This window comes from Pholcus phalangioides, unplaced genomic scaffold (genome assembly GCF_987345545.1).
Source record: "Pholcus phalangioides strain wild (caught in Gottingen) unplaced genomic scaffold, Ppha-v1.0 ptg000015l_1, whole genome shotgun sequence".
Taxonomy (NCBI): Eukaryota; Metazoa; Arthropoda; class Arachnida; order Araneae; family Pholcidae; genus Pholcus; species Pholcus phalangioides.
The window spans coordinates 93603797-93630393 of NW_028301608.1; the positions used below are offsets into that span (position 1 = coordinate 93603797).

The following is a 26597-nucleotide window of genomic DNA, read 5'->3' on the forward strand; positions in this document are numbered from 1 at the left end:
TCCTTATTTCCAATACATAAAATATAAAACAGTCACCACTCAAATTTGCAAATCAACACATTTTTACCAACTGGTCCCAAACAATATACCATTTCTTCGAATGTGTTTCCCATTTACGAATTAATTGTTCAAATTCTAAATTCATGCATTGAATACCAAATGATAACATGAACAATACAAAATCCAAGGTATATTAAAAAAAAATCCCATTATATTTTTGTTTGTTAGAGATGGGGGGGGGGGGGGGTTGGGGTTGATTGTAAAAATATCAGAATATAGTAACATTTTAAGTAGAGATGGGACGAATCCGCGACTGCTTTTCGGCAAAATAATGCTTAGGTATTTGGCTGAATATCTGTAAATCTAAGCACACCAAACGGATTTTAAAAAATCATATTAATGGAATTTTTCATATAAATTAAAAGTTTATACTGATTATATTTTATTGTGTGGTGTACACCAATTCCTTTCTGTGCAATAGGTCATGTCAGGGTAAATTTCCAGTATAAGTAAATCATGAAACTGAAAAAGAATCCTACTGTAATAATGTGGAATAAAATACAATATATCATGGTTAAATTTGATTGTCGGTATCATGGCGATAAAAATCGTTCAGTTACCAGTTTTTAATATTTATTTAATAAATTGCATAATTAAAATTCAGTATCAATCATTTGAAATTACCAATTTTATTTATATTTTTGATGAATTTTACGGAAATTAATATTCAGCAGCAAAATACATTCAATATTTGGCCAAATTAATATTCGTCCAATCCCTAATTTTAAGATTGATAGATGGCACTTTCAGTGCAGACTTTCCCCTGGAGGAGCGAAAAAAGAGCAAGTCAAGTGGTTGCATTCATGCTATTTTTATTAGTTTGAATGCAGTGTTCTCATGTTAATGCTGCGTTTCCATTAATAAATGTTGTGCTTGTCTATAAAGTGATGCTTCATCAATTCACGTCATGCTACAATATACATTAAAAATAAAAAAAAGATGTGTAAAACATTAACAATGAATAATAGTTATATGTCAATCCGTGTGAATTCCCAGATTGAAAAAATCTGTACTTCAACAAGTGAAACACTTTGTTGGCCAAGAAAACATGTCGTATAAACAGAAGCAGAAATTGGGGATTGCATAGTGACCAGATGACCAGTTTTCCTGAGACATTTCTATATTTTCCTGTGATTTTTACTGTCCAGACGTTTCTTTATAAAGATGTTATTTTTTTCCTCGTATTCTTAATGAAGCCCCTACCCGAATTTGTATTTTTCACCGAAATCATGCATTAAAATTATTTTGCAAAAAACACTTATAAATTATATTATGATTATTATGACCATAAATATTTGTCTCAAATATTTGTTATGTCCACTCATTTTTTTTGTGAAATTAATTTTAATAGTGCAATTTGCAGTAGTGCTTCATTTCCTGCCTCTGGAAATTTTTTCAAAACTTTTATTATCAATTGGCAACTTTGCTTGCTTTTGGCATAAAATTTAATGGCAACTGGTAAGTTACCATATTTGGAATCTGAATTTCCCAAGGAAACATGGTAGGCCTAGCAATGCAAAGACAGAGGGATTTTATTCGGGGGAATATTTCATTTTCAAAAAAGCAACAATAAGAAGCTTCTGATTGCAGAAGATAATTGGAAGAATATGGTTTCTGATTTTAATAAGGCTAAAAAACCAGAAGGCTTCCAGGTAGATCAGAAGCATCGGCACCTATGTATGTCCTTTGAACTATCCACAGTAATTTAAAATAAACTGCTGTAAATTAATACAATTACTACTCCAAGAAATTTACCTTCAATGAGTTTTTCCACTCGAATCAACAGTTGATCTTTTGAAGTATCTACATCAAAATGCATTGTGATTGTAGGTTCATTTTTACCTGGCACGCCAAGCAAATCAAATGGTGCTTTCACAACTTGAAATAAAAACGATTCAAAAATATATTAAAATGTTTATAAAACAAAATTAATTTTTTGGTTTACTTATATAAACATAACATAGTTATTCAAACATAAACATAGTTATTCAAAGAACAGATAAAGATAGTAAAAACATTTCTTTGAAAATCTTACCTGGTCCTTGAATGCTATTCTGCGGGTCAATATTTTTAAAATCTATTTGTGATTTACTGGTTATATTCACTTTCTCAAAAATGAATGCATATGTGAAGTTTTTATGTTCATCTTTAGCAAACGTTAAAGTACATTGTTGAGGAGTCGATGAATAATTTTTTTCATAGATAGGAGCAGTTATTAAATCCATGTCTGGAGGAACAGCCACAGTTGTATCTAAAATTGAAAAAAAAAAATTGTTTGCATAAAATTAAAAAATGAGAGAGAAATACATGCATTGCACAGGCAAGGCAATATACAGATGCGAGCCTTGGCTATTTAGCCTTTTTACAAAGTATACTATCACAGAAAATTCTTAAAGTAAAGTTGTAAATTCATCTTCATTAATTTTTATAGTGAAGATTTTTATATCAAAAATTGTCTGAATAAAAATTTCCATTGATCACCCAATCGACAGGTTGCTCCCCAAAGCAGAATATGCTGAAATCTGTGACGTACATCAGAGAACAATCAGTGTTACTGTAGAACAATGTGGAAGAATTTTAAGAAAAATTCAGAAAATACTATTATGAGAACTTTTACTGCAGAACATATCCAGTCAGCTGAGGGCCTGTTGCAGTACAATGCAAAACATTCTGCTTTGGGGAGGTTGCTGACTGCTGCTGTACACGATATGTAACTTGTGGTTCAAGAAATAAAATATTTTTGACACAGGCAGATTTGGTGACTAGGCTGTTAGCATTGGTTTGATTTCATACATTTATTATTTTTACACATATGAAATAGAAAAAATCCTAACCTGAGTGATATGCTATACGAACTTCTCTTTGGCCTTTTATATCAGTTGGGTTCAATTGCAGAAATAATTGTTGTTTTTGGCTAGTGAACAGTGGTGTGAAAACTGAAAGAGATAAAATGCACTTCAAGACAAAGAAAAATAAAATAAAACAGACATAAAAATTATGCTCATAATTAGAATCTTAAAAGTCATTAGCAATGAATTCCCAATGAACTACTGTAGGAGAAAATTATTATATTACAATGATAAAATTTTCTTGAAATTGTAAGCTTTTGTGGAAATGGATTTGATTTAAAAAACAAAATTTTAAAATGAACAAAATCCAGCCAAATCTCAATTTGACAATAAAATAGGATAAAACTAATAAAATCAATGATTCTTTGTTCTATGATTCAAAAATTTACTTTCTCTCAAAATTGAGAACAGCTCTGGTCTATCATCATGACTACCGACTTGAGTTGAGCCAGAAGTGTGAGTGAGTGTACCTAACAGTCTGAGTGCATATACGGTATTGTGCATGAATTGGTGCTGCCATCTATTTCAAATTGTGAGTGAAGTGTAATGATTGAACATTTGTAGCCTTGTAGGGCTGGTACTCGCTGGAAATTAATTTACTGATTTAACAATTGAATTCAGAAGTTTTATGTTTTATATAACATGTTAACATAATTTTATAGCGCTGAATCTATTTTGCCTTCACAAAATGTGCTCAAAACATACACGGGGGAAAACCCAAACATTTCTTTGGGGAATTTCCAACCAACTGGTTACATGTAGTAATATGTTGTGTGTATATCCATAGGCCCTAATATATATATTTTGTCAGAGTTACATGTGTTACACTGGTGCTACCATCTATTTTCCATATTTTAAAGTGAAAATTACAAATGATTGAATTTTCATATCGTTAGTATTGTGTTGAATGTTTGCAACTTCAGAATTACTGCATAATCTGCAGACAAAGAAACTATCCATAATTAATATGGAATGTTGTATCGCTCCTCGGCGAGAAAGATCTGATGTCTGTCCCCCCCCCCCATATTTTGTTCCTGTCCGTACCTATGTGTAAATGTGCCCACCAAATCATTAAATGAACACCTAAGGATAAAAGCGTTAAAAAAACCTGGAACCTGGATCCTTATAGAGCAAAGATGAATTAAGTGAGCAGAGTGTGGGAATTAAATTTTCATTTGTCCTTCTCTATAGTTTGTTTGTGGTTAACTTTGCAGTGAATAGAAGGATACAGAATGTATTTTTGTACCACAGAATATAGTTCTTGCATAAGTTTTTGCTTGGTTGCTGAAAAGCATATACAGTGTCCTGTAAGTGCTAATGGGACCTTTATCACATCAACTGTTTGCAGTAGAGGTATGGTTTCAATTTGAAAAATGCTCAAAATATATTCAAAAAATTACTCTGTACCAGTTTTGAAAGTGAAAATACACTGCCTCACACCACGAAAGAAAAAATCTAAATTGTATACGCCCCCCTCCCCCTTCCCTAACTTCCAATTAGAAAGTTGTTGCCCTGTCGCCTGAGGTCATTGGCGTATGCAGGGGGGGGGGGGGGATTTGGGGTTCTAACCCCCCAAGTCAAGATTGTAGTGTTAATTTGCAGAAAAAAACCAAACTTCCCTGCGAATACAAAAAAGAGAAAGAAACGCGCCCCCCCCCCCCCCGAGAAAATTCTGTGTATTTACTGCCTGAGGTCAACAATGATGAAAATCCAAGTTTCTAAGTGCAATATTCGCTAAAATCCTAAAATCGGAGAAAAGTTAGAAAAGGAAACCATAAATAAGGGAAAGCAACGTTGTCTGTGAGTTTTTATTATTTCCCAACTTTCCTCTGATTTCTGAATTCAAATATCTAAGTGAATATTGCAGTTAAAAACATGAAACTTCTTTGTTGGCCTCAGGTAATACAGGGTTACAACTTTCTAACTGAAAGTTAGAGGACAGGGGTGACAGCATAAAAATTTAGATTTTTATTTTGTGACACACAGTATTCTCACTCTTAAAATTAGTACAGAATAATTTTTAAACGACTTTTGAGCACTTTTAAAATTCGAATCACACCTCTACAACATATGGCTGATGACATGCCTTGTATCTTCTATTTTTCTTCTTATTATTTGATAGCAATAAAAGACACCATTGGAAAAGTTTGTTTACATGTTTCGAAAAATGTTGACGCAACTTTATTTCGCATGAATATAAAATCCTTTCATTGATGTAGGAAAAACAAATCTGTCCATGAAATAAATTCAAATGCACATTTATTTGATAAATGATTCAATAATTTGATTTCAATGATTTTCAGTAAGTTCAAATGATTTTGTTTTCAGAAATACACAAATTTGATTTTCATGTAAATTGGTGATTATGAGTAAACAGTACAGTTAAAAACAAATATATTTTTTGTGATCATTTGTGGCATGTACCAAGTAAGATACAATGGAACCCCTATAACTTGACACCCTAAAACTATCGAAAAATAATTAAAAATTGTTTATGTATGTATATTGTTGAACACACACATAATTCGAGATATCATTCACAAATTCATAAAATGTTCTTATCTGCAATTTTCTATGACAAGTTTTCGTATAGGGAATAATCTAAAATTTTAGGTGGAAAGGGACATATATTTTGATTGTGGAAGATGTTATTTGTGAATGAGCATTGCACTTGACCAAAATAAATAAATTTCCTCAGAACATTTAAAACAAATCAATTTAACTTTCTCGTGTCGTCTCTCACACTCAAAAATTTCAGAAATCATTCATGCCTGTGACTTTCATGTTCCACGAGTTGAGTTTTCAGGTTCTAAACAGAGAAATAACGGGAAGTTATCCCTTTTGAAAGGAGTAGAGAGAATTTGACGCATATTTGATCAACAAATAGCAGAAACAATGAAAAATACAATTTCTGACACACGAGAGTAATGTCGCAAAATTTTTTGAACTGATCAACGCATGGGTCATTTCTGAGTACGAGTTATGGTATTAGAAATTCATGGCTTTTTCTCATTGTTTATCTTTAAAAAGTTTTTGCATTTTTCTATTACCTTTCACTTGGTATTTTTTTCATTTTCGTTTCAAATTCATCACGCCATTTTTTAAATAGAAATTATTTGAGAATGAATCAGTAATAAAATACACACTCATATACGTGACATCATAGTGTTATTCATAAATGTCTTTCACATCTTTCTGATTTCCCTTTCAATCAATAAATTGCATATTATTTCATGTGCTATTCTTACGCGACATAAGTTAATTGATGTTAGTTGTGATTAAGGATATGATACATACCTTCCAAATTATCACTACTAGAAGAAACATACCATAGTCTGTTATTTACTGGTGTCTAATAATCTCAAATATTAAGGAAGTTCATTATATTAAATACTATATAAGCTTGTTGTTTACACATTTCAAACACTCCTACTGGTTTCATATTCTTTTTCTCTATGGCTTGTTTTAAGTGTGGAACAATGAAATGCGAGAGTCCCAGTGTAAAAAAACACATGGAAGAACCATCTGAATTGACAATAGTAAAAAAATATGTGACCTGTCTTGATGGATATGAAACATCAACTCCCTGGCAACCTAGCAATCACGAACATACTCCCGCCCTGTAATGATTGTTGTAATTATTACGTACAGAGTTATAAGGGAAACCCAATTATCTTAAGTCTGCTTCTAAAGGCTCTTTGAAGTATTCACAGTGACTGCACAAATATCTCTGGCAGATTGGCAGTAGAAGTTGAGCAAACTGTCAGAGTACAACACTTGATCTTTGAAAGGCGTCACCGATAGTTGAACTGATTCTACAGTGGTACATCATTGAGATAGTTTCTGGAGACCTTACTGTATCCATAGATTTGCCAATCAGGAAGCTAGCTGAATTTCTTGATGGAGGATGAATGTCATTGAGTCACGACCGTATTTGGTGCTGAGCAGATATGAAATCGGGAACGCTTCCTCAGGGTTCATAGTAGCTTGTTGAGAATCTGACTTGAAATGTGGTTTATATACCTGTAAGATGAGAGAAAAGAACCCTTATAAAAATTTATGGCATTAAATCAGTTTATATATATATATATATATATATATATTTTGAAAATAAATTTATATAATTTTATTATGATTATGGATTTTTTTTTTTTATTATCACAAGATTTCCTACTTGAAGGTACATCTTGAGACAATAAAAGTTTTCTAAAAAAAATATTTCTGAAAATATCTAAGCGATAAAAAAATGAAAACTGTTTCATAACATTCACAATATTGAAAGTATATGACAAATTTTCATAATGATCGAGTTCTTTAAAAAAAATTGAAAATTAAGAAAGGGAAAAAAAATTCCCAATGTGAGCAATTTTACCTTACTAATGCATGCCTAATTTTCATTGAGTTCATTACCAGTAAGAAATTGAACCAATATCAACTCTTTAAAATTATGAAAAGATAAAATAAGAAAAATTGTTCAAATGAACAAAAAAAAATTAAGTAATAAGTGAAACATGCAATCTGAACAGAAATACTGTACCTCATCTGCTCAATGTCGAACAATGATCAGTTTTTAATTATTGGAGTTAGATTAATAAAACAGCAACAGAAAAAAAATTGAATAAACTTTCCTTTGTATCGAAGTTTGTTGTTGCGAAAAAAAATTATATCCCATAGATATATTATATCATAAAAAAATCAGTGATTTTGCACTTCATGATTAAATTTCGACACGGAATAGCCTTAAACATTATCATAAAACTAGTGGACTAATGCTTTTATAACCAGAAAAATTCAAGAAAAAAACTTAAATAATACAGGAGAGTTCTTACCTTGCTATTGCTGGTAATTTTGAAAACCTTTCAACGACATGCTATTTCTCAGCATCTAAGCACTGCGACTTTTGGATCATTCCTTCAATTTAATTTATAATTCGGCACAAATATCGTGAATGGCAACAGAAATATGTAAAAATGCAAATTTGAAAAAACTGAGACAGTTAAAATAAAATTATAAAAACACGTGTGAAGCAGAGATGAAGGATGAATGAACATGTTCACTTGTGCTTCGCTGGGTAAGTTCATGGGGGAACAATAGCACTACTCTTGCTGACGTCACAGCACACTTGATCACATGTGCAAAGGCCGGTTATATAGGAAGTCATGCACTATGCACAATCAAATCAACTACTTCATGAATTTGAAGCAATGAAAAGTAAGTTCCTGCTATAAATATAATTTTTTTCTATTTTTTCCATCGCTCTTCAATGTAATCTAATCTCTTGCTCGTTTGATTTTAAAAAGCAACACTTAAATTTCTGAAAGTATCAACAATAGTTATTTTTTTTCCATCATCATACATATCACTAAAATAATGACAATTTTTTGCATGAAAAGAATAATTTTTTCGCATTGAGCTTGGCGAGAATCTACCATGTCTTACTGAGGCCGCGAATCGATACATTGGTTAAGAGGCTTTCGTTGCCATAGAAACTAGTGTGACGCCCTTAAGCCTTCCCTTCACTGCAAAGTTAACCACAAACAGACTATAGAACCATGAATATTTATTTCACGGAATAGGAATAAAGAGACTATAAATTACATCCGGTGGAAGTTAAAAGTACACTAACTTTGATTTAAAAAACAATTTAAATGTCCTAAAATTAACAAAAACAAAAAGCCATAAGAAAAACTAAAAAAATCCTGAAAACAACTTACTGTTGATTGAGGTGGAAAATTCAAATAACGGTTCTTTTGAAACATTTGATGCAAAGATTTGAAGAGTATCATTTTCAAGAAGTATAAGGGTTTCCAAAAACAAAATTATTCCATCTTTGCTTCCGTTTTTAAGCTGTATATAAAATTCACATTTATCTGTCTTATTTGGAGTCCTATAATCGATTTGGCCATTGGGTTTATCAAGCAATGTTCCACAGTCTAAGGGGAAGAAAGAGAGAAACCATAATTAAGTTAGAGAGAAATTATGTCACTGTATGCTATTCATACGAAGTACACAAAAGCCTAGATAACCAAGCGAAAATGAAGTTCGTAAAGAAAATTTACACTCCTCTGTGAGGTAATAAATCAATAACCTCTCACTGTCCGAGCAAGTGCTCGACCATTGAGCTACAGAGGACAGATATTTTCTTCCTTGGAGCATATGTATGTTTGCTGAACGGGGACATATGTCTTCTGTAGAGCAATGGTAGAGCACTTGCCTGGACAGTGACAAGTTGGTGTGACTCAGTTCCCCACAGAGGAATATGAATTCTCTTTCTGAATTTCATCTTCGCTTGGTTATCCAGGAATTAGTATTTTGCATAATTCATCAACAACATAACCAAGATTTACTCAATTAAACTGGTTAGCTTTTGTTAAAATACATAAATGCAACTAGAAAATTCTAAGAAAACGTTCCTATTTTGTAAAACAATATTCTTCTCAGGATCTCGTTATGATAAAAAATTATGGGGGGGGGGGGAAAGGATACTGTATTAACTGAAATCTAAACTATGGTTTATTTCTGAGTCATGAAGAAGCATGATTGCAACAAATGTCCCAGCTTACAAATTTTTCAATTAACAAAGATTTTTTCACAGTTTTTCAGCCTCAACTTTTCATTAATATGTGGTTACACATGATATTACACAATTATGTCGTGAGCTGAATTTTCAAGTCAATCACCATTAGAATTACTGTCACTCACACAAGCAAAAGTAATTCATCTCCACCTTAAAAGTTTTTAGATATTAACCTCTATTTTTCTTTCAGAAAGTTTTTTTAACCATTTCATGTAAAATGAAAGATTGAGCTCTTAGCATCAAACTGAACAGGGGCACTGTAGCCCAGGTTGGCAATATACTCGCTTAAAGTACCAAAGAATGTTAAGAGGTGTCGCAAGTTAGATACCCAGTTTGCCCTTGTCAAATTTTCTTAACACAGGGGTACAACAGAAATGGCAACGTGGCCACAAAATAAGATTGCTACTGCAGGGAGTCCCACATCAAGGGGTTAGTGCACGACCTCTCGATGAGTACAAAACAAGGCTACTGTTCAGAATCTGCAATAAATAGTAGGTCCTGGTCTAACTAGCCATCGTGAGCAGAAAATGGCAGGTGCGACAGAAATGATCAAATGAGATCAAGCTGAACAGTCTGATATTCCAAAAGCTTATCTTTTCTTATCTGCATGTAAGAGACAGAAATAAGCTGGCCAAATCACAAATGTAGATACATATGAACCTGAGTTGTGAACAAAGCATAAAATTGAAAGATTTTTAGTATTTAACTTCCATGTAAATTTTCATTCATCCAATCATGAAGTTATCTCAGAGTTTGGCTAGTTTTGCCTTTTTTATAGTGCTTCTAAGTGTTTTAAAAACGCACCTTTAAATTTTGGGCAGAAGCTGGAATGAATCAAACAATTTTCCAAAAAAATGTATGGGAATTGCATTTTGGTTAACAAACGTGATTTCGGGACAAACTATGTTCATCAGCTGAGGTATAAATGTATTCTGTATGAAAGAATCACCATCTCCATTATGAACATGTGGGACTGATACCTTTTCTCAAACACATTCATGTAACCACCAGAGAATGGACCAATAAACATGTTTCTGTGTCAAACCATTATCCATATTTATTGACAAAAAAATAAACTGATGCCCTTTCTGCATAGTCTGTGATTACATTATATATGACATGTCGCTTTCTACTTGTTAATACTTAATGTTGTGAAGATACTTATTTTTTGAGATGTTGATTTTTTAAGGAAGGAAAAACTCATCTCTGCAGGGAGTTGAAAACAGGTCCCTCATTTGCCGGATGAGTGCTCTCACCACTAAGCTACAAAGGAGATAGAGATTTTCTTTCACTGGACTGTATTTATGTTGAACAGGACCATGCAATGGACAGTCACACAAACAGCTAATAGCTCATAGACAACAAGCCACCAGATGGCCATATATATGTATGACATGATGTCGCTCTCCACTTGTCAATGCTTGATTACATTATAATTTATAAATATACATCCAACTCATGTAAAGGCAATTTAGTCAGGCTTCTGCTTTGTGGCATGAAATTTTTCTTTTGAAGAAAAAAATTAATTATGAAACATTGCAATAATCTTGCTATCCTGTGATCGAACCATGCCACTTAATTAAAAAAAAAATACTATTTCAGTACCCTAACAGATTGGCTTGAGCCAAAACAAAATGACAGGAATGATTTGGTATCAAAAGCAATTTTTGGCCACAACACAGATAATTTCTTTTCTGTCTCTCCTCAATATATACATACCACATTCTTTTTTGGAGTCTTCCCACAGTCCCGTCTGTTAACTCTCTTTGACAATGCACAACGAATTATGAAAGCGTGTAAGTTTTTTTAAAAATGATGCTCTTTTGAGTCCACTTTCAAAACGTGATACTTCCCACCTACATCTTCTTGGAATTCTTAAAATAAAATGCTCCTTTTGTGCATATCATACTATATTATTTTGGGTTTACCATTTCACGAGGGCAATAAAATAAAAATTGGTTTATTTATTGGTATTCTCAAAACAATAATAAATCAAAAATATTGAGAAATTAAAAAGATAAAAAGAACCCATGGAAAGGTTAAAAAGAGTTCTGGATAAACAACGGTCAGATAATAATGAAGGTTCTACTACTATATCAAGTTTCAAAATAAGTTATGAAAACGAATGGTAGGTATACCAAAGATCGATTGATCTTGATATATATTATGAGTTTTCTTCAATATTTTACTACTACTGTCATGTAGAAAGTCCACTCGGGCATGTAAAAAATCCAAAAAATACGAGAAATTTTTTTAGGGTTTATGGGAAATTTTGAGAGTTCAAACAAATGAAAAATGCAAATATGTATATACATATTGAATATTTCTCTCATTAATTTAAATTCTTCATTAAGTATTTTCATCAATAGTAGCAACACATTTGTTTTGAATGTGTGGAGAAAATATTACGAAAAGGGAAATTTCCTTAGACAACACACCATAAAAGTTTTCTGAAAGTTCTTTTACAAAACTTGACAAATGCAACCAATGAGCTTATCGGTTGTATTCGCTCGAGTATAACCAATATGCTCATTCCTTGCATTTGTCAAGGTTATTTAAATACCAACCTTAGACTAGGTGGCCATCACTGACCGAAACTCGGGGGAAAATTGTGCAAAATCGGCCTATGCGGGAAATTTTTTAGTGTCGTAGAAAATTTTTGAGATTTCATCAAAAGCAAAGCAATAATTTGATTTTTTTTTACCGTAGTGCAATGTTCTAAAATTTTCTATAATATCTGTATATTTTCAACATATAGCAGCATATTCGTTTTGAATGCTTGGGAAAAATTTGCTGAAAAAGAAAAACAAGCAATGTTTTTCAGGCACGTAAAATATTGATTCTGGCACCCAAATTTTTTTAGATTTTTCCTCCTGGCGTATAAGAAACCCTTTGTGAATCCCGAAAATAGGAGGGGTTTCTTATACATGGAATACACAATATAATTTGTAAAATAGTTGAAAAGCTATGATAAGCCCAAAAAATCAGGGGGTTCCTTATACATGTTAAAATACTGTAATTGACAAATATTTAAGAAGTGGGTTTTCGAACAGTCTGTGCCACACTCCATGTCAAAATATACATGTAGAGTACAACTAAGATTATCAGAAAAAATCTTTCACCAATAATCAAACCTGTAATCAGAATAAATTTGTCAGGAGATATAAGGCTAATCTAAAACAGAATGTGACAGCATCTATATAGCCAACTAACAGAGGTTACTACCGACTGGTTAACTGTAATGAACCCAAGGTCTTACATTTTATAATTTTTTTGCTCAAATTTTATCATTTGATCAATTTTTGTCATTCAAATTTCATAGGATTATTTAAAAAAAAATTTTCAATGGTTCTATGAGATTTTATTGAAAAAAGCTTCAAAAATGTTTTTAATACTAGTCAGTGGTTATGATACCTATTGGCATTCGTGACCATCTAAGTTGACCCTATTTGAATCGGCACAATTTAGGGTGCTTTGATTATATAGCTAGGCATCTTTATTCATACTTGCGATTTTTTTTTAAACTTAGAACATTGCCACTTAAGACTTGAATGATTTTTTCCAATTGCCAATTCTGTGCTCAGATGGCAAAATGTTGTCACTTTAAAACTTCATGATGGCAAATTTGTAAATAATATTTTCCCAACATGCGGTGCTGTGGCTTTTTGACATATTGTAATTTTCCTCATTGCATTATTTCTCAATAAACTAAAAGAGAAAGATTAAATTTTGTCACCTTCCAAAATTTTAAAGAACAACACTCCAGAATGCAAGCAACTCAATTTTTTAAGAAAAGTGACATAACATTTTGCCATCTGAGCACAGAATTAATAGTTTTCCTTACAAATTAGCAATACCATGTTTTTAGATCAATCAACATAGCCATTTTATACAAATTAAGAGTTGAATGGTGTTATTAAGCAACTAGGATCACAGATCTGGGTATTCTTATTGATGAGTGGCTTAGGTTTTCTGAACATTGCATTGTTCAGCGGTGGTCAAAATATTGAATAGAATGCTCGGTTTCATTCTCTAAAAATTTTCTCCGCATTCTCCTAAAGTGATCCTTCCACTTTTTCTGGGCTTAGTTTGTTCTGACTTGGAGTATGCCATCTAGTTTTAGAGAACATACAGAGGGACATTGACTTGGTCGAGGGGGGAATGTAGAGAAGCGCCACACATGCTTCTTGATGGCAAACAGGGCTTAAGCTGTGAAGAAAGACTTGATTTTTGAGAATGTTAAAAATTTACATTGTTAAAAATGTCAAATTTACATTGGAAGAGCACAGATGTTAGGGGGTATGATTGCAATGTTTAAAATTTTCAACAAGATCGATGGAATGGACCATGAGTTATTAACACATTATCAAGGGGGACACCAGTATCGATTGGTAAGGGACAATTTTATGTTGTGGTGTCTGAAGTTTTTCCTCTAATGGGGTTGTGAATAAATGCTTATCTTCGGGGGTCATGAGCGCTAACACAATTGGCATGTTTGAAGAGATATGACAAATATATTTGGATAAATAAAGAAGTTATCCATACTTAGATGAGACAACCACAATTTTGAATGGGCAGTATATTTATATTTTATCATAATTATTAGTTTTTTATTGCTCTTATTAGCTTGCTGTTTTTTTACTACAATTTAGATATTTCAACATCTATATTTTTTTGGGCCACCTCATTGGGCATTTTGTCTGTTGTGGTCTTTGTATTTGTATAAAAATTTTGCCCATACCTGTAACATCATGTTTTGCAGAAATCCTTGTGATGACCATCAAGCCTACATAGAAATAAATGTTTTTCTATTTTAATAATCACGAAATTAAAAACAAACATGAACATAGAAAAAACAATTCAGTTTTTATTATGCATGATCTTGTACGGAGCATATACATCACTAACTACGATTCCCAGCGCTGCCCGATTTTGCTTCAATTACTGGGAAGATTGAAAAAGTGTCAAATTATTACAAAGGAATAAACTATTATACATGATATAGGCAGCATTAAAGAAGTGACAAACCATTGTAAAGGCATATGAATGTCTGAAACACATTGCTAGGGAACCACAGTAACCAAAGTAAACATTCCAAAAGTGATTGTTGAGGCTCAGAAACCATTGTTGCCCAACATTTTTTTGCCCATTCACCCAGAGTATGTGGCGTTTTACTCATTTTTTATTATTAATTTTATAAAATTACATTGATCTTTACTATGACAATGAATTTGTACACGTGTGTGAGAGAGTTTGACAGAAGACAAACTCTGAGTCAATCTATTTTGTCTGTGCATGGAAGGCAATCTCTAAAGCTGTGTATAAACCCGCCGCTCTACTCGATGCCCAAACTCGCAAAAACCTGTTTTCTGTCAAAACGGCCCCATGCTGTGGGCTAAAAACCAGTTTTTCAGAATGGTTCAGCGCAACGGGTCCGAACCTGGCTTCATTTGCATAGTGCATGGTCGAGCTCGTGGAACCTGTGTCGAAAACAATGTTTCGCCGTAGGTCTGATACAAAGAAAATGGGGATGGGGATTCAGAGGGTTGCTAGATGTCCATATATACAGCCCACAAGGATGTATGCAGGTTGGGATTGCATTGAATATTCATGAATTACTAAGGGACTCTGCGACCTCTGAATGTTGCTTCAGGAGATTGGGGGGGGGGGAGGGAACTCGTATGGCCTGAGCCATCTAGGTTCCAGTACCACTGCGGTGCTGTATTTAATGAACTTTGAATTAAATTAAAAAAAAATTGTGAGTTTTTTTTTATTTTATTATGATTATGTCGTTCTGGAAGGTACCCCACAGCAAAGTTGAACATTTATCACTACGGACGAGCTCTAAACCAATGTTGTCAGGTCTGTATATGTAAAATTTGACAACGATTGAGATTGAAAAATTGTAGATTTGTATAGAGAACATACACACACAGTCAGAAAAAATCAATTTAATTTCAAAAATTATAAAGTCTCCGAAATGGTTTGTACACTGTTTTTGGGAATGAATACACGACCCTACTGAGAGGCTTCATGCTAATGTTGGCATGTTCTCATATGCAAATTTCACTGAGAAATAATGAAATCTTAAGGAATAGAAAAGATTTTTTTTTACAAAAACGTGAAAAACTACGTTGATTCTTCCACTCATACACCATTATAAAACTACACACATCATTTATAAAACTTATCAAAAATTATTCTTTACAAATTAATTTTTAAAAACACTATTATTTAAAAATACACCCTATTCAAACATGTGAAGAAAAAAAGAAAAAAAAGAGGTGTAAATAATGGTACATACAGTTTGAACTAAGAAATTCTCACATTTTTTTCTAATGTATATGCAGTGATACCTCAGCTAACAGAGATAGTTCATTCCAGAATCTCATTTGTTAACAAAAATCTTAATAATAGAATAAGCAGATCAAGTTTAACAAGATATCTCTGCATTGCCGCTGTAAGGGTTAAAGGAATAAGAAAAATTGAGCATATTTTTTATTTTACGTTATATACACAAGTTGGTCAGGTTCGAGAGCCAAAGTGAAAAAAAAAAAAAATGTGAGAGGCGGTATGCTATGTGATATAGTCTGCTGATTTCTCTCTCATATGCATGCTGATGGAAAAGATAAGCCCCTACAAAGTCTAGACTGCTCAGTTTGGTATTAAGAGTAAAAACTGAAACCATTCAAGTCAGAGGTTTTCCCCCTTCTTTTTGCAGCATCTGCTCTTAGCTTAATCTATTCATTTAACATGAAACGATTAAAAATATTTTTGAAAAAGAAATGGGGGTGTATCTGTAAAGCAATTTCAAGGTGGAAATAAATCAATCTGGCTCGAGCGACTCAGTTACTCACTGGATTCATTTTGATTGATATGAAAAATTTAAGCATATGACACAGCTGTGTTAAGTTAGCTCATGTATCCATAGTAACTAAAAATGCTAGTTAGCCAAATTAAATTGCCCATGGGTGATAGACCTGAGCTGTGCTCAAGCAAAGAAAGTTTATTTTAAAAAGAATCTTTATTTCTTAAACGAGGCAAAAAAATCTTGAATAGGCTAGAATCTTTGTCAGAAAAAAATTCCTAAGCTAAGGTTTCGATAGCCAAGGTATCACTGTTGATCTTATCTATCACTATATCAAAATCTATCACTATACATTTTGCACAGGAAAACACTATTTGCATAAGTTTATCATTACAAATACAAAAATTTCTCTAATGGCTCTCAAAGCACTAATAAAAAAAGAAGTTTTTAACCCTAGAATACTGATTAAAATAAAAACTGCATGTTAGCTACATCCGACTACATTTCTGAGAAGTAGAGTTAGTATTCTAGGGTTTTAATCAATATAATCCATTTTCATACTTAGGTTATTTATGAACATGGCATGTATCAATCACATGAACATATAAGTCATTATCACAGAGATTAAAATGTTTGAAAAAAATCTATATACCAGTAAATTTCTTAGGAGCCAAGAATGATTTTAATCTGAAGAAAAACGGTTAAAAAAAATACCCATGATTATATATTTTTCTTCATTTCTTATGTTTAAAATACATCATGAAATCAGCAAATTTTGCCATTCACAGACTCGAATTTAGCAATTACATAAGAAAATTTTAGGCAACAATACAGATTTCATAGTTACCACGACCACCCAGGACCTGGGATTTGTCAAGCCCTGGTCATTATAATTTAAAAATATACTTACACAAGATCAAACCTAATACGACATGGTGATGCCACTGCAAAGAAGCTTGAGACTTCATTTCCACATAAAAATCAAATTTGATACTACCAGTCAAGTGGTTATGAAGTTTGCAGATAGAATTTAGAGCCCTGTAAAGACAAAAATAAATAATAAATAAAAAATATTCAATGCTCTGCTCGCTTCCAGTGAATAAGTAGCCCACAACCCACAATTTCAATAGATAGGGATCTCCTATTATGGAGATGGCAGCCAATATATATTAAGAGAACTTACTATCAGATAGTTTATGCCCATTGTCTGACTGCATGTACAGAATCCAAAACGAGCAGCATTTCTTAGCCAGAAGGTGCAAGAAAGTAATCTCGGGAAAGGAAAGCAAGCTGGAAAATATTCCATGATAGGAGTCATCGATCAATTTAAAAGAAAGAAAAAGGGGCAGAAGAAGCGCAGTTTTCTAGGTGTGTGCTTTACAAAAATATCTAGAACCTCAGAACAAAAGGGAGGATAATAAGATTAGCCAATGAATAAGAAACATTTTTGTTGAATTCCTTACACTGTAAAATCTATATAAGAGAAGCCCTTAAAAATCTTGTCTTACCTCACACAAAGACATAGGGACACATAAGTACATGCACATTACAGTAGAGTTTCAAAGACCCAAGGTGAATGGGACCATGGCCACCTCAGATTACCGAAAACTTGGAATATCCAAGTAAAAAAATGTAATCCAAGATATAAAAATAAATAAATCAGCTTTCATGGGTGGGGACCCTTACACTAATGTATTCATACATATTTTTCACTCTCACCCATTCTGTTCTTAATCTGATAGCTTAGTTCAGTGGTTCTCAAACTCTTTCCAGCCACTGCTCCTCCAGAATACTCTAGAAAAGAGTCACTTCAAAGCACTGAACAGGCACAAATCACTACACCAGAGGTCTTCAATGCACGGCCTGTGGGATATACTTGTGGTTCGCTAGCTCCTACGATCTTTCTCTCTCGTATGCCATTTCTACAAATACTAAACTCTGATACTACCAGTCACTTTAACCAGGCGATTTGAAGTGATGGTTTTGCCACCCTTTTCTATTTCAGTCTAATTTTCTTGACCAGTCATTCCTCGAATTCCCAGTTCTGTGTTATAATGCTTTGGCCTCTACTCTTGCAAATAAGTCTGTGTATCTAAGTTCCTGTTTTCGTCGCTCACATGCTTATGTGCATTTTTGGTCAGTGCCATGCTAACACAGAGGGACACCAAAAATAGGTCCTGCAAAAGGTATAGATTTTTTTTTCTGAAGCCACTCCTGCTCAAACACTCCCTTTAGTCACTCATTTACTCCTGATCCCTTGCTCTATGAATCACTCCCCTGCTTACACACCCCTCTAGGTCAGTGTTTTTCAACCTGTGGTCCATGGACCCCTGGAGGGTTCTGCAGGATCCTTTTCATTAACTACCATTAAATGAATGATACATTTAATGCTGTGAAAGCGTAATTTGTTACTCAATTTTTTTGATATGCAAATTATAAAAAACAAAACATTTTGTATCAAGAATGCAAGGGATCAAAAAAATGTTTATGCATGTGAGAGATCAAAACAGTGTGCAAGCATGTGAGGGACCAAAAAGAGTGATCTGGGGACCAGAACAGTCAGTGATACAAATCGCAACAAAAGAGAGTGTGTAAGCATAGGAATCGTGACCTACAGAGTGAGGGACCAGGTCAGTGATGGCCAAAAGAGTGACTAAGAAAATGTGTAAGCATTAAAGTGATGAAAAGATTGAATCTTGAACATGTACAAGTAATGAGTGATCAAAACAGTGAGCAAGCATGTGAATAATCAAAAGAGGGACTTGCGTCCGTATTCACAAAGTTTAATAGCAATCACAGGTTAAAAAATTAGGGATTGACATGGACGGGCTAAATTCGGAATTTTAACCAATCCATGTCGATCTCTAATTCTTTAACCTATGATTGCTATTAAACTCTGTCGATGAATATGGGCATTAAAGTACGACCAGATCAGTAAATAACCATAAGAGTAATTAATGTAAAGACTGTGTAAGCACAAAAATGACCCAAAGTGACCTAGAGCGTGTGCAAGCATGAGAGACCAAAACGGTGTGCAAGTGTGAGAGCAACTAAAAGAGTGATCTGAAGAGTGGGGGACCAGATAAGTGTGACTAAATAGAGTGTGTAAGCATGGGAATCATGACCAACAGTGACCTAAGAGCAAGGGATCAAGTCAGCAAATGATCAAAGGTGACAGTGTGTGCGCAAGCATGTGAATGACCAAAAGAAAGACTGCACTCATAATAGAGTACTACCAGATCAGTGAAAGAGCATGCAAGCATGGGAATGATCAAAAGAACAAGATACAAGGTGAGCATCCAGAAGAGTAACCATGAGGGAGTTCAAGCATGGGAGTGACTTGGAGACAGAGATGTATTTACTGGGGCTTAGTGAGTTATTGAGTAGTGCAGCAAATTTGAAGAACGAGTGGCCAACACTAAAATGGGAGCTGCGAAATCCACATAAATCCTCCTCCGTACATAAGTATGTACACTGTACATAGTACAAATGATAGAAAATAAAGATTGCAACCATGGCCATGAAACAACATAATGCAAATAAAAATATGCACCAAACATTAATTTACAACATTACAAACATAAATTCACATGCACATAAAAACCATGACTAGAGATAAATACCAACTTTTCCCCTACAATTGACACCAGTGACAACTCACAAACAAACTCTATAATCTAAGTTCTTCGCAAATCCTTCCAGAGTGAATGGGGAAAATCCCTTCCTACAATGGATAAAAGACCCACCTTGTTACAAATGAAACCAAAACTAAAAGGCCACGTGGGGGCACAACAATCTCTTATCGCCATTGTATTGGCTGTGATTAGAGATAAAAAAAACATTATACACTTGAAAGATATGACTAGCAACAAAGAAACGTACAATGATATCACCTGTGTGAATAAATGTAGATTTGTTACAATATGAGTAGAGTCGTATCTCGTTGTTATCGCTGTTTGGTGCGCAGGTGAAAAGATGATCAGTCAGATCATGCCAACCGGAGAATCATAATCACATGAGTCTCCTATGCTTTTCATTTCTGTTTAGTTTTCAGTTCAGTCAAGGCCAGGTGATCTTCAAGAAAAAACTCGTAACTTTATACGATATTTTCAGAGTGGAACTTACAATAAGCTCATTCCGATCCGTTCACTTGATATGTCCCGTGTTTATCGTATTTTTCCGGACGTACCGTCGTTTTCGGAAAAAATGATGGCTAAAGCGGGATTAGATATTAGCACCCTATATTCTATATATTCTAGAAATCTTGATTAGCACCCCCCCCCCCCGGTGCATACATTTTCTTGGAGGCACCCATTGAAAGGGTTATGCTTTGAGTGACCATACGTCCCGTATTGTGACCAGACTTCCCGTATTTCCCGGGACAGTCTCGGTATTTTCTGTTTTTTTGGTTCTCCCGATTTTTTGGCAAAAGTGACCCCGGTTTTCCCGTATTTTACACGAAGCCTACTTGAATATTTACTCTTTATTGAAGTCAAAGGTTTTCTTCGTGGAATTCATTTTAATCCCCTTCAATTTGCAGTAATGGTTCATTTCCCGCCATTTTGATTTTTCTGTAATTTCAACAATATTTGGCAACTTTTTTTGGTTTTGGCGATAATTGGCGATGTCTCGTATTTTCCCGTATTTGGAATCTTAATGTCCCGTATTTCTCTCGAGGAAATATGGTCAGCCTAGTTATGCTCATAAAACGGAAAGGTTCGGAGCAGGGTCGTCTTAAGAGTATCATGGACCCCTCGGGCAAAGTGCTTTTTCTGAGGCCCTATCCGGCAAATTCTCTTTTCGTAAAGTAAAAAAAGGCCTTTTTTACTTTAACGGCCGTATTCACCACTCACGGTCCTGAAACGCGGATCAGTTGAAACCCGTTTCAGTTTTAGAACGAATTTGGCATTCACCAGTGAGTCTCGAGTGCGTATCAAGTGAAACTCGGTTCAGTTGGCGAGTATTTGGCGTATATTAGCTTGGCGAGAGTAGATCCGACGCTGATTGGATGAAGGGTTTTTGATCTTCTAATGAAGTAGAAAACTCAACGGTAGGATTCTTGTGTTTACGTTTTTCAACAATTTTTTTTCGATAAGCAAAATATGGTTTTATCATCCCCTTTTTAATGGAAATTCCATTTCATTCCAGCTACGGTTTTCTTTCCTACTTCCGCTATATCTATAATGATGGTTTTTCATTACGCTACGGAATTGCTAATATTCTCAGATTAGATAAATTATGTATCACACATACAATCAGCTTAAATGCGCTTTTCATTGCTTTGAAAAAAAAAAAAATGTATCAGCACATTCAAATTTTATTAATCGTGAAGGAAAAAAGGACGGTCGCAATTGTGTAAAATTTATATTACACAATTATTATACAGTATTATTTTAAAAAATACTAATAAATTTGGAAATTTTTCAAAAAATAATTTTTACCTGAATATTTTTTAAATTATGATTGTTTTGTACCTGAAATCAAATTTTTAAATACACATATTAAAATGAAAAAGTACAAAATTCAGTGAATTTGATTTCCAAAAATTTTTTTTATGCTAATAGTAATTCTTGTGATGCACATTGAATATTAAATTACTGAACATTAATAGCTATATTTCCTATTAGCCAAATAAGTTAATATCTGAGACTGATTTTTTGTAATTTGTTGAAACTTGTATGATAGTTGCATGCAATCCTTCCTACACACAAGATGTGCCCCCTCTCAATGTATAAAATGCTAAACCCAACAGTTTTTTTTTCAACAAAAAACTGTTCCAACATGTGTACTAGTTTTTTGATTAGCTTACATAAAAAGTTAGATTCAGTTAAAAACAGTTCATTATATTATTAAATATAAGGTGAAAGGACGTCCTTGAAGCTGAAAGATTCTTAAAAATAAAAAAATCTGTAAACAAAGTTTCAAATCTGACAGTCAATACAAGCATTAGTGTATGGACAATTTTTTTTTTTTATGTGTAAAATGCATTGTTTTTGAATCATGTTTAACTAAAGGGTAAACTAATAGTCAAGACTAAAAATTAAAAAAAACTTGACATATATCGATAGATTCAACGTCATTATTCATCAACAAAATCATTTTCCATCCCTCTTTTTACTAGCAGGATTGGTAGTTAAATCTGGATTTTTTTTAAATATATACTGTATTTACATGATAATCACAATCTAGTAATTCGTTACTTTCAAAATTTACACTGTAACTTAAACATAATTAAGGCACGAATTCAAACTACATAAAAAAAAGCTAACATTTTCCTCACTTAAGAAATAACGACAAATCAATTATCAAAAATAATTTATTCATATTTATATGGAAGTATTTGAGATTGCTAAAAAAAAATAATGATACGTATAACACACACACAAACATTGTAAATAAATATTGAGATTTTCTTCCGTGATGGAGTCTCGTCTTCAGTGGCCACATTTTATCATACGTGTGTTTTTACCCTACTTTTACTCCCAAATACTTGTTTCATCTGAAAAATTAAAAACATAGTTTTCATGAAAAAAAATTTCCCTAAAGAATGAAGCAAATCATACTGCATAATACGAATAAAGCACATGTAATCAGCAATCATGTGGTACTAGTTATGTAATGATAGATTACTTAAATATTATAAATTTCACTCAATCATTGCCCAATGCTGGCATGAACTGCACATAAATAAGGTTCCAAAAAGTAATTTCATGAATTTTTGAATTGGTGTTTTGAGCACGAAAGGTATGATCACACACTAAAATCTCAATAAAATGATATTCTGCAAATCAAGAAAAAATATCATTGTAGAGGGATGGCTGTTGTATTAAGATTAGAGATGTAAAATTCTTGAGAATATTGTAACGAAGGACTCTGGAAGGACTACTATTGTAAATAACTTGAGAATATTCTTATTATTCTTAATAAGAATATTCTCCAGTTATTTATAATATAATTATATATAATATCCTAGAGAATATTCTTTGGAAAGAATACTTTTATAAATTACTGGGGAATATTCTTATCAAAAATAATAAGAATTATTTTCAAGTTATTTCTCATATTAATATTCTCATCTCTAATCGAGTTGGCAGCAGTTTAACATTATACTATAGGAATTTCCAAACAAGACTTTCAAAATATTGATGTAGAGGGATTTATTTTTATATCAAGTATCATTGTAGTGAGGTTTAACTGTAAATAATAAATGAATGAACTGTTTTGGATAATGAGAGTGCATCACAGAAAATATTTTTTGTTGTGCACATGCTTTCATTTGTGCAAATACTGTGGATTCTGCTTATAAAGGTTTTTTTTTTTCAAAAAGTTACCATAAAAAATGTAAGCTGGAAAAATGCTTTAAACAGGAAATCTTAATAAAAAATTAATTAGAGTACTAAGCAGGAAAATATTATACATGGGAATGTTATAAGCGAGATCGACTGAATATAGAAGGAAAATGTCATGTTTACACACAGCAGCAAAGTATCAAATAAATATATTATTGCCCAGAGGTAAAAGCTAAAAAAAGGTAATATATTTTGCTTGGCATTAATATGAATATTTTCATATTAGAGACGAAACATTTCATACACAAATCTATATTTTAGAGTGTTGGTGAATATTGTATTGTTTAGGAATTAAAATGCACTACTGTAATGATCGCTTTTGCCTAGTACATTTTGCGAGTTCTTAATGTACGAGGCTCCTCAAGAGAAAAAGGGGCCCCACAAAAATGAGATCTGGTTGAAATTTTCTAGAATTTACCAGGTAGGACCACAGAAAAAGTTCTCCTCTCGGGGGGGGGGGGCCCTTCCCATCATGCTCTTAAGATGGTCCTGGTTAGGGGAATTTTTTTTTTTTTGTATACAAGTAATACAAAAAAAAAAATTTTTGTATGCACTGCATACAAGTGACTATTCCTGCAATTCAAGAGAGATATTCATGACTTCTTTTCAGACCAATGATACATTATTATCAGAGAGGAAAAAACTTCAAAAGCGTGACACTATACCCTGCCATTTTAACCTTTAGGTCAGGACCGTAAATAAGCTGGGGCAACTGGAGCACTTCCCAAGGGCTGAGAGAATGGGGGCCCTCACAAAAATGTACACTTTATTTTACATAATAATACTTTCAGGGGCCCCCACTCAAGAAAAAAGTCTGCATCGAGAGAGCCCACTACCAGTGCTGTCTTAACGGATGGACCTACCCGGGCACGGCCCGGGGGCCTCGAGAGAAGAGGGCCTCACAAAAATGAGATTTGGTTGAAATTTTCTGTAATTTACCTGGTACGTCCTCACAAGTCACTTGGCCCGGGGGCCCATGGTGTTCTTAAGACGGCCCTGTTTCAGGTACCATAAAGACGAATTTGTCATTAATATCAATACATGAGTATATTACACATACAATTCTATCATTATTTGATAATGATCATTTTGTTAGCGAATGAAGTTCAGATTTGAAGGAAATCATAGAAAAGTATCATTACTCACCTTCTTTCGTCACTTGTTGATGGCTTCAAGAAGTAGTTGAAAGCTTTCATTGATCGGGGATAATTACTTAACATATATTTAATACCTAAACGCGGTTACTCATCACCCTATAATTAATAAATTATTCTAAATTCCCTATTTCATTCCGGGTCATCGTAAAAACAATTCAGTGCGACCGCCATTACTATGTCGATGTTTGTGTTTGCAGCGATGATAATGTTCACTGCGCATGCGCTGAAACTCGATCCACCCTGCTGGATCGCCGATATCGGAGGTTCAGTTTCAGGCTCGAAAAGCTGGTCCGTGGATCTCGATTCAGGGGTGGTGAATACCAATTTTGAGGTGAAACGCGGTTTAGAACCTGGATCGCGTTCTGAACCTTGACGGTGAATACGGCCGTAAAGGCCCTTCCCGGGCAACTCATGCGTTAAAACGGTACTGGTGGTGTCATATATATTGCTCCGGGTCCGAGGCATTGTTCAGATTGCCATCTAACATAGACTTGAATGCCTGGGGGCAGGGCCGTTACCATTACTAATTACACCAGACCCGGGCGCAGGACAAAAGAGGGTGCAAATTTCAGTCTTTAACCTCTCCTTCAGTATCACGAGGGGGCGCCCAAATGAATGCGTACTTGACCCGGCTGTAACCGGGTAGTATTTGCGGCCTGCCTGTGGGAAAGGTCGTATAGCGGGGGGGGGGGTCCTTTACCTCGTTCCCGAAATGTCAGTTGTTCCCCAAAGAAATACATTTCTGGCTATGGCTCTGTATGAGGGTGGAAGCTGACAAAAGTCTTTACAGTGGAACCTCGATATAACGACACTCTGTAAACCAAGAAAAAACGATCGTAGAGGGATTATTGTAAAATCGGGAGACAGCAGTTCAACATTGGAACACAGTGGTTCTCAAAGTGTGCGTCGTGGTTCCTAGGGGTGTCGCGGTGTGTTGGAGATACTGATGTGTGTTTCTGCTTTTATTGCTTTAAAGTGGTTCTTTTATGAATGCACAATATCTGTCGGACTATTCTGGGAAGCCACGAGTGAATTATGACTGTAAGGCAAGAGAACCATGGGTCACAAAAGTTTGAGTTTCCAACTGGGGTTCCTCCTCCTCCTAACCAGATCATGGCAGCCGCTCTGTCAGTGGCGTCGGAGCCGGGGGTGCTGTGGGTGCTCGAACACCCACGGAAGTTTGTAGAGCGGATTCGAGCACCCACAGAATTGATTCAAAATCGAAATTTCCTACATGAATCTCAAGACGGGCACCCACAGGTTCGAAACACTTCCGACGCCCCTGCGCTCTGTATCAATGAATAGATTTTAGCGGGTGGTTGAAGATCTATGCCATGCTGGAAGCTGTGTATGTATGTGTTGTGAACCTGAGTTGTCAACGTGAAGTTTGTTTCTGGGTATAGCTTGCTATATGTAGTTCTGCCGTCAATATTTCTAACTACGAGTCAAGAGCAATGATTGAATAATTGCATCGTTGTTGACCTGTTGGCGAGACATTTTAATGGGGAGATCGGCTCGCATTCGAGCCTCGAAGTTGGGACCCACAGAAAACCAACTCCAACCCCCGGTGGGATTCGAATCTGTGACCTCGCGATAGTACGATTATTTCAAAGTCAAGAAAAGATAGAATTTTTCTTCTCCGTCACTATGACCACTCGACCGCCACAGCTGTCAACTGGGGTTCCGTGACAGCCTTTCTTTGGGTTCTGCCTGTTCAAACGCTACGAAACTCTTAAACATCCTGGTACCCTGAGAGAACTTTCAAAAAAAGAAAACTTTTTTGTTACTGAAAAACTT

At 34.2% G+C, this 26597-nt stretch overlaps 1 protein-coding gene across 4 annotated transcripts in view; it reads right to left on the reverse strand.

The window, feature by feature from the left end:
* The window catches only part of LOC149077082 (uncharacterized), a 54512-nt gene extending 33925 nt beyond the window's left edge, over positions 1-20587 (reverse strand). Inside the window, exons 1-8 of one of the 4 annotated variants that reach the window (XM_089244817.1) lie at positions 20177-20587; positions 19918-20018; positions 17205-17332; positions 14228-14272; positions 8624-8842; positions 2895-2996; positions 2096-2311; positions 1816-1938 (exon numbers count right to left, since the gene is read on the reverse strand). In XM_089244817.1, the coding sequence (XP_089100943.1) occupies positions 1816-1938; positions 2096-2311; positions 2895-2996; positions 8624-8842; positions 14228-14272; positions 17205-17262 (763 nt within the window). In that variant the 5' untranslated portion in view covers positions 17263-17332; positions 19918-20018; positions 20177-20587. The remainder of the gene's footprint in view (positions 1-1815; positions 1939-2095; positions 2312-2894; positions 2997-8623; positions 8843-14227; positions 14273-17204; positions 17333-19917; positions 20019-20176) is intronic. The other 3 variants (XM_089244815.1, XM_089244814.1, XM_089244816.1) reach the window with 3 other exon arrangements.
* Positions 20588-26597: the final 6010 nt, after the last annotated feature.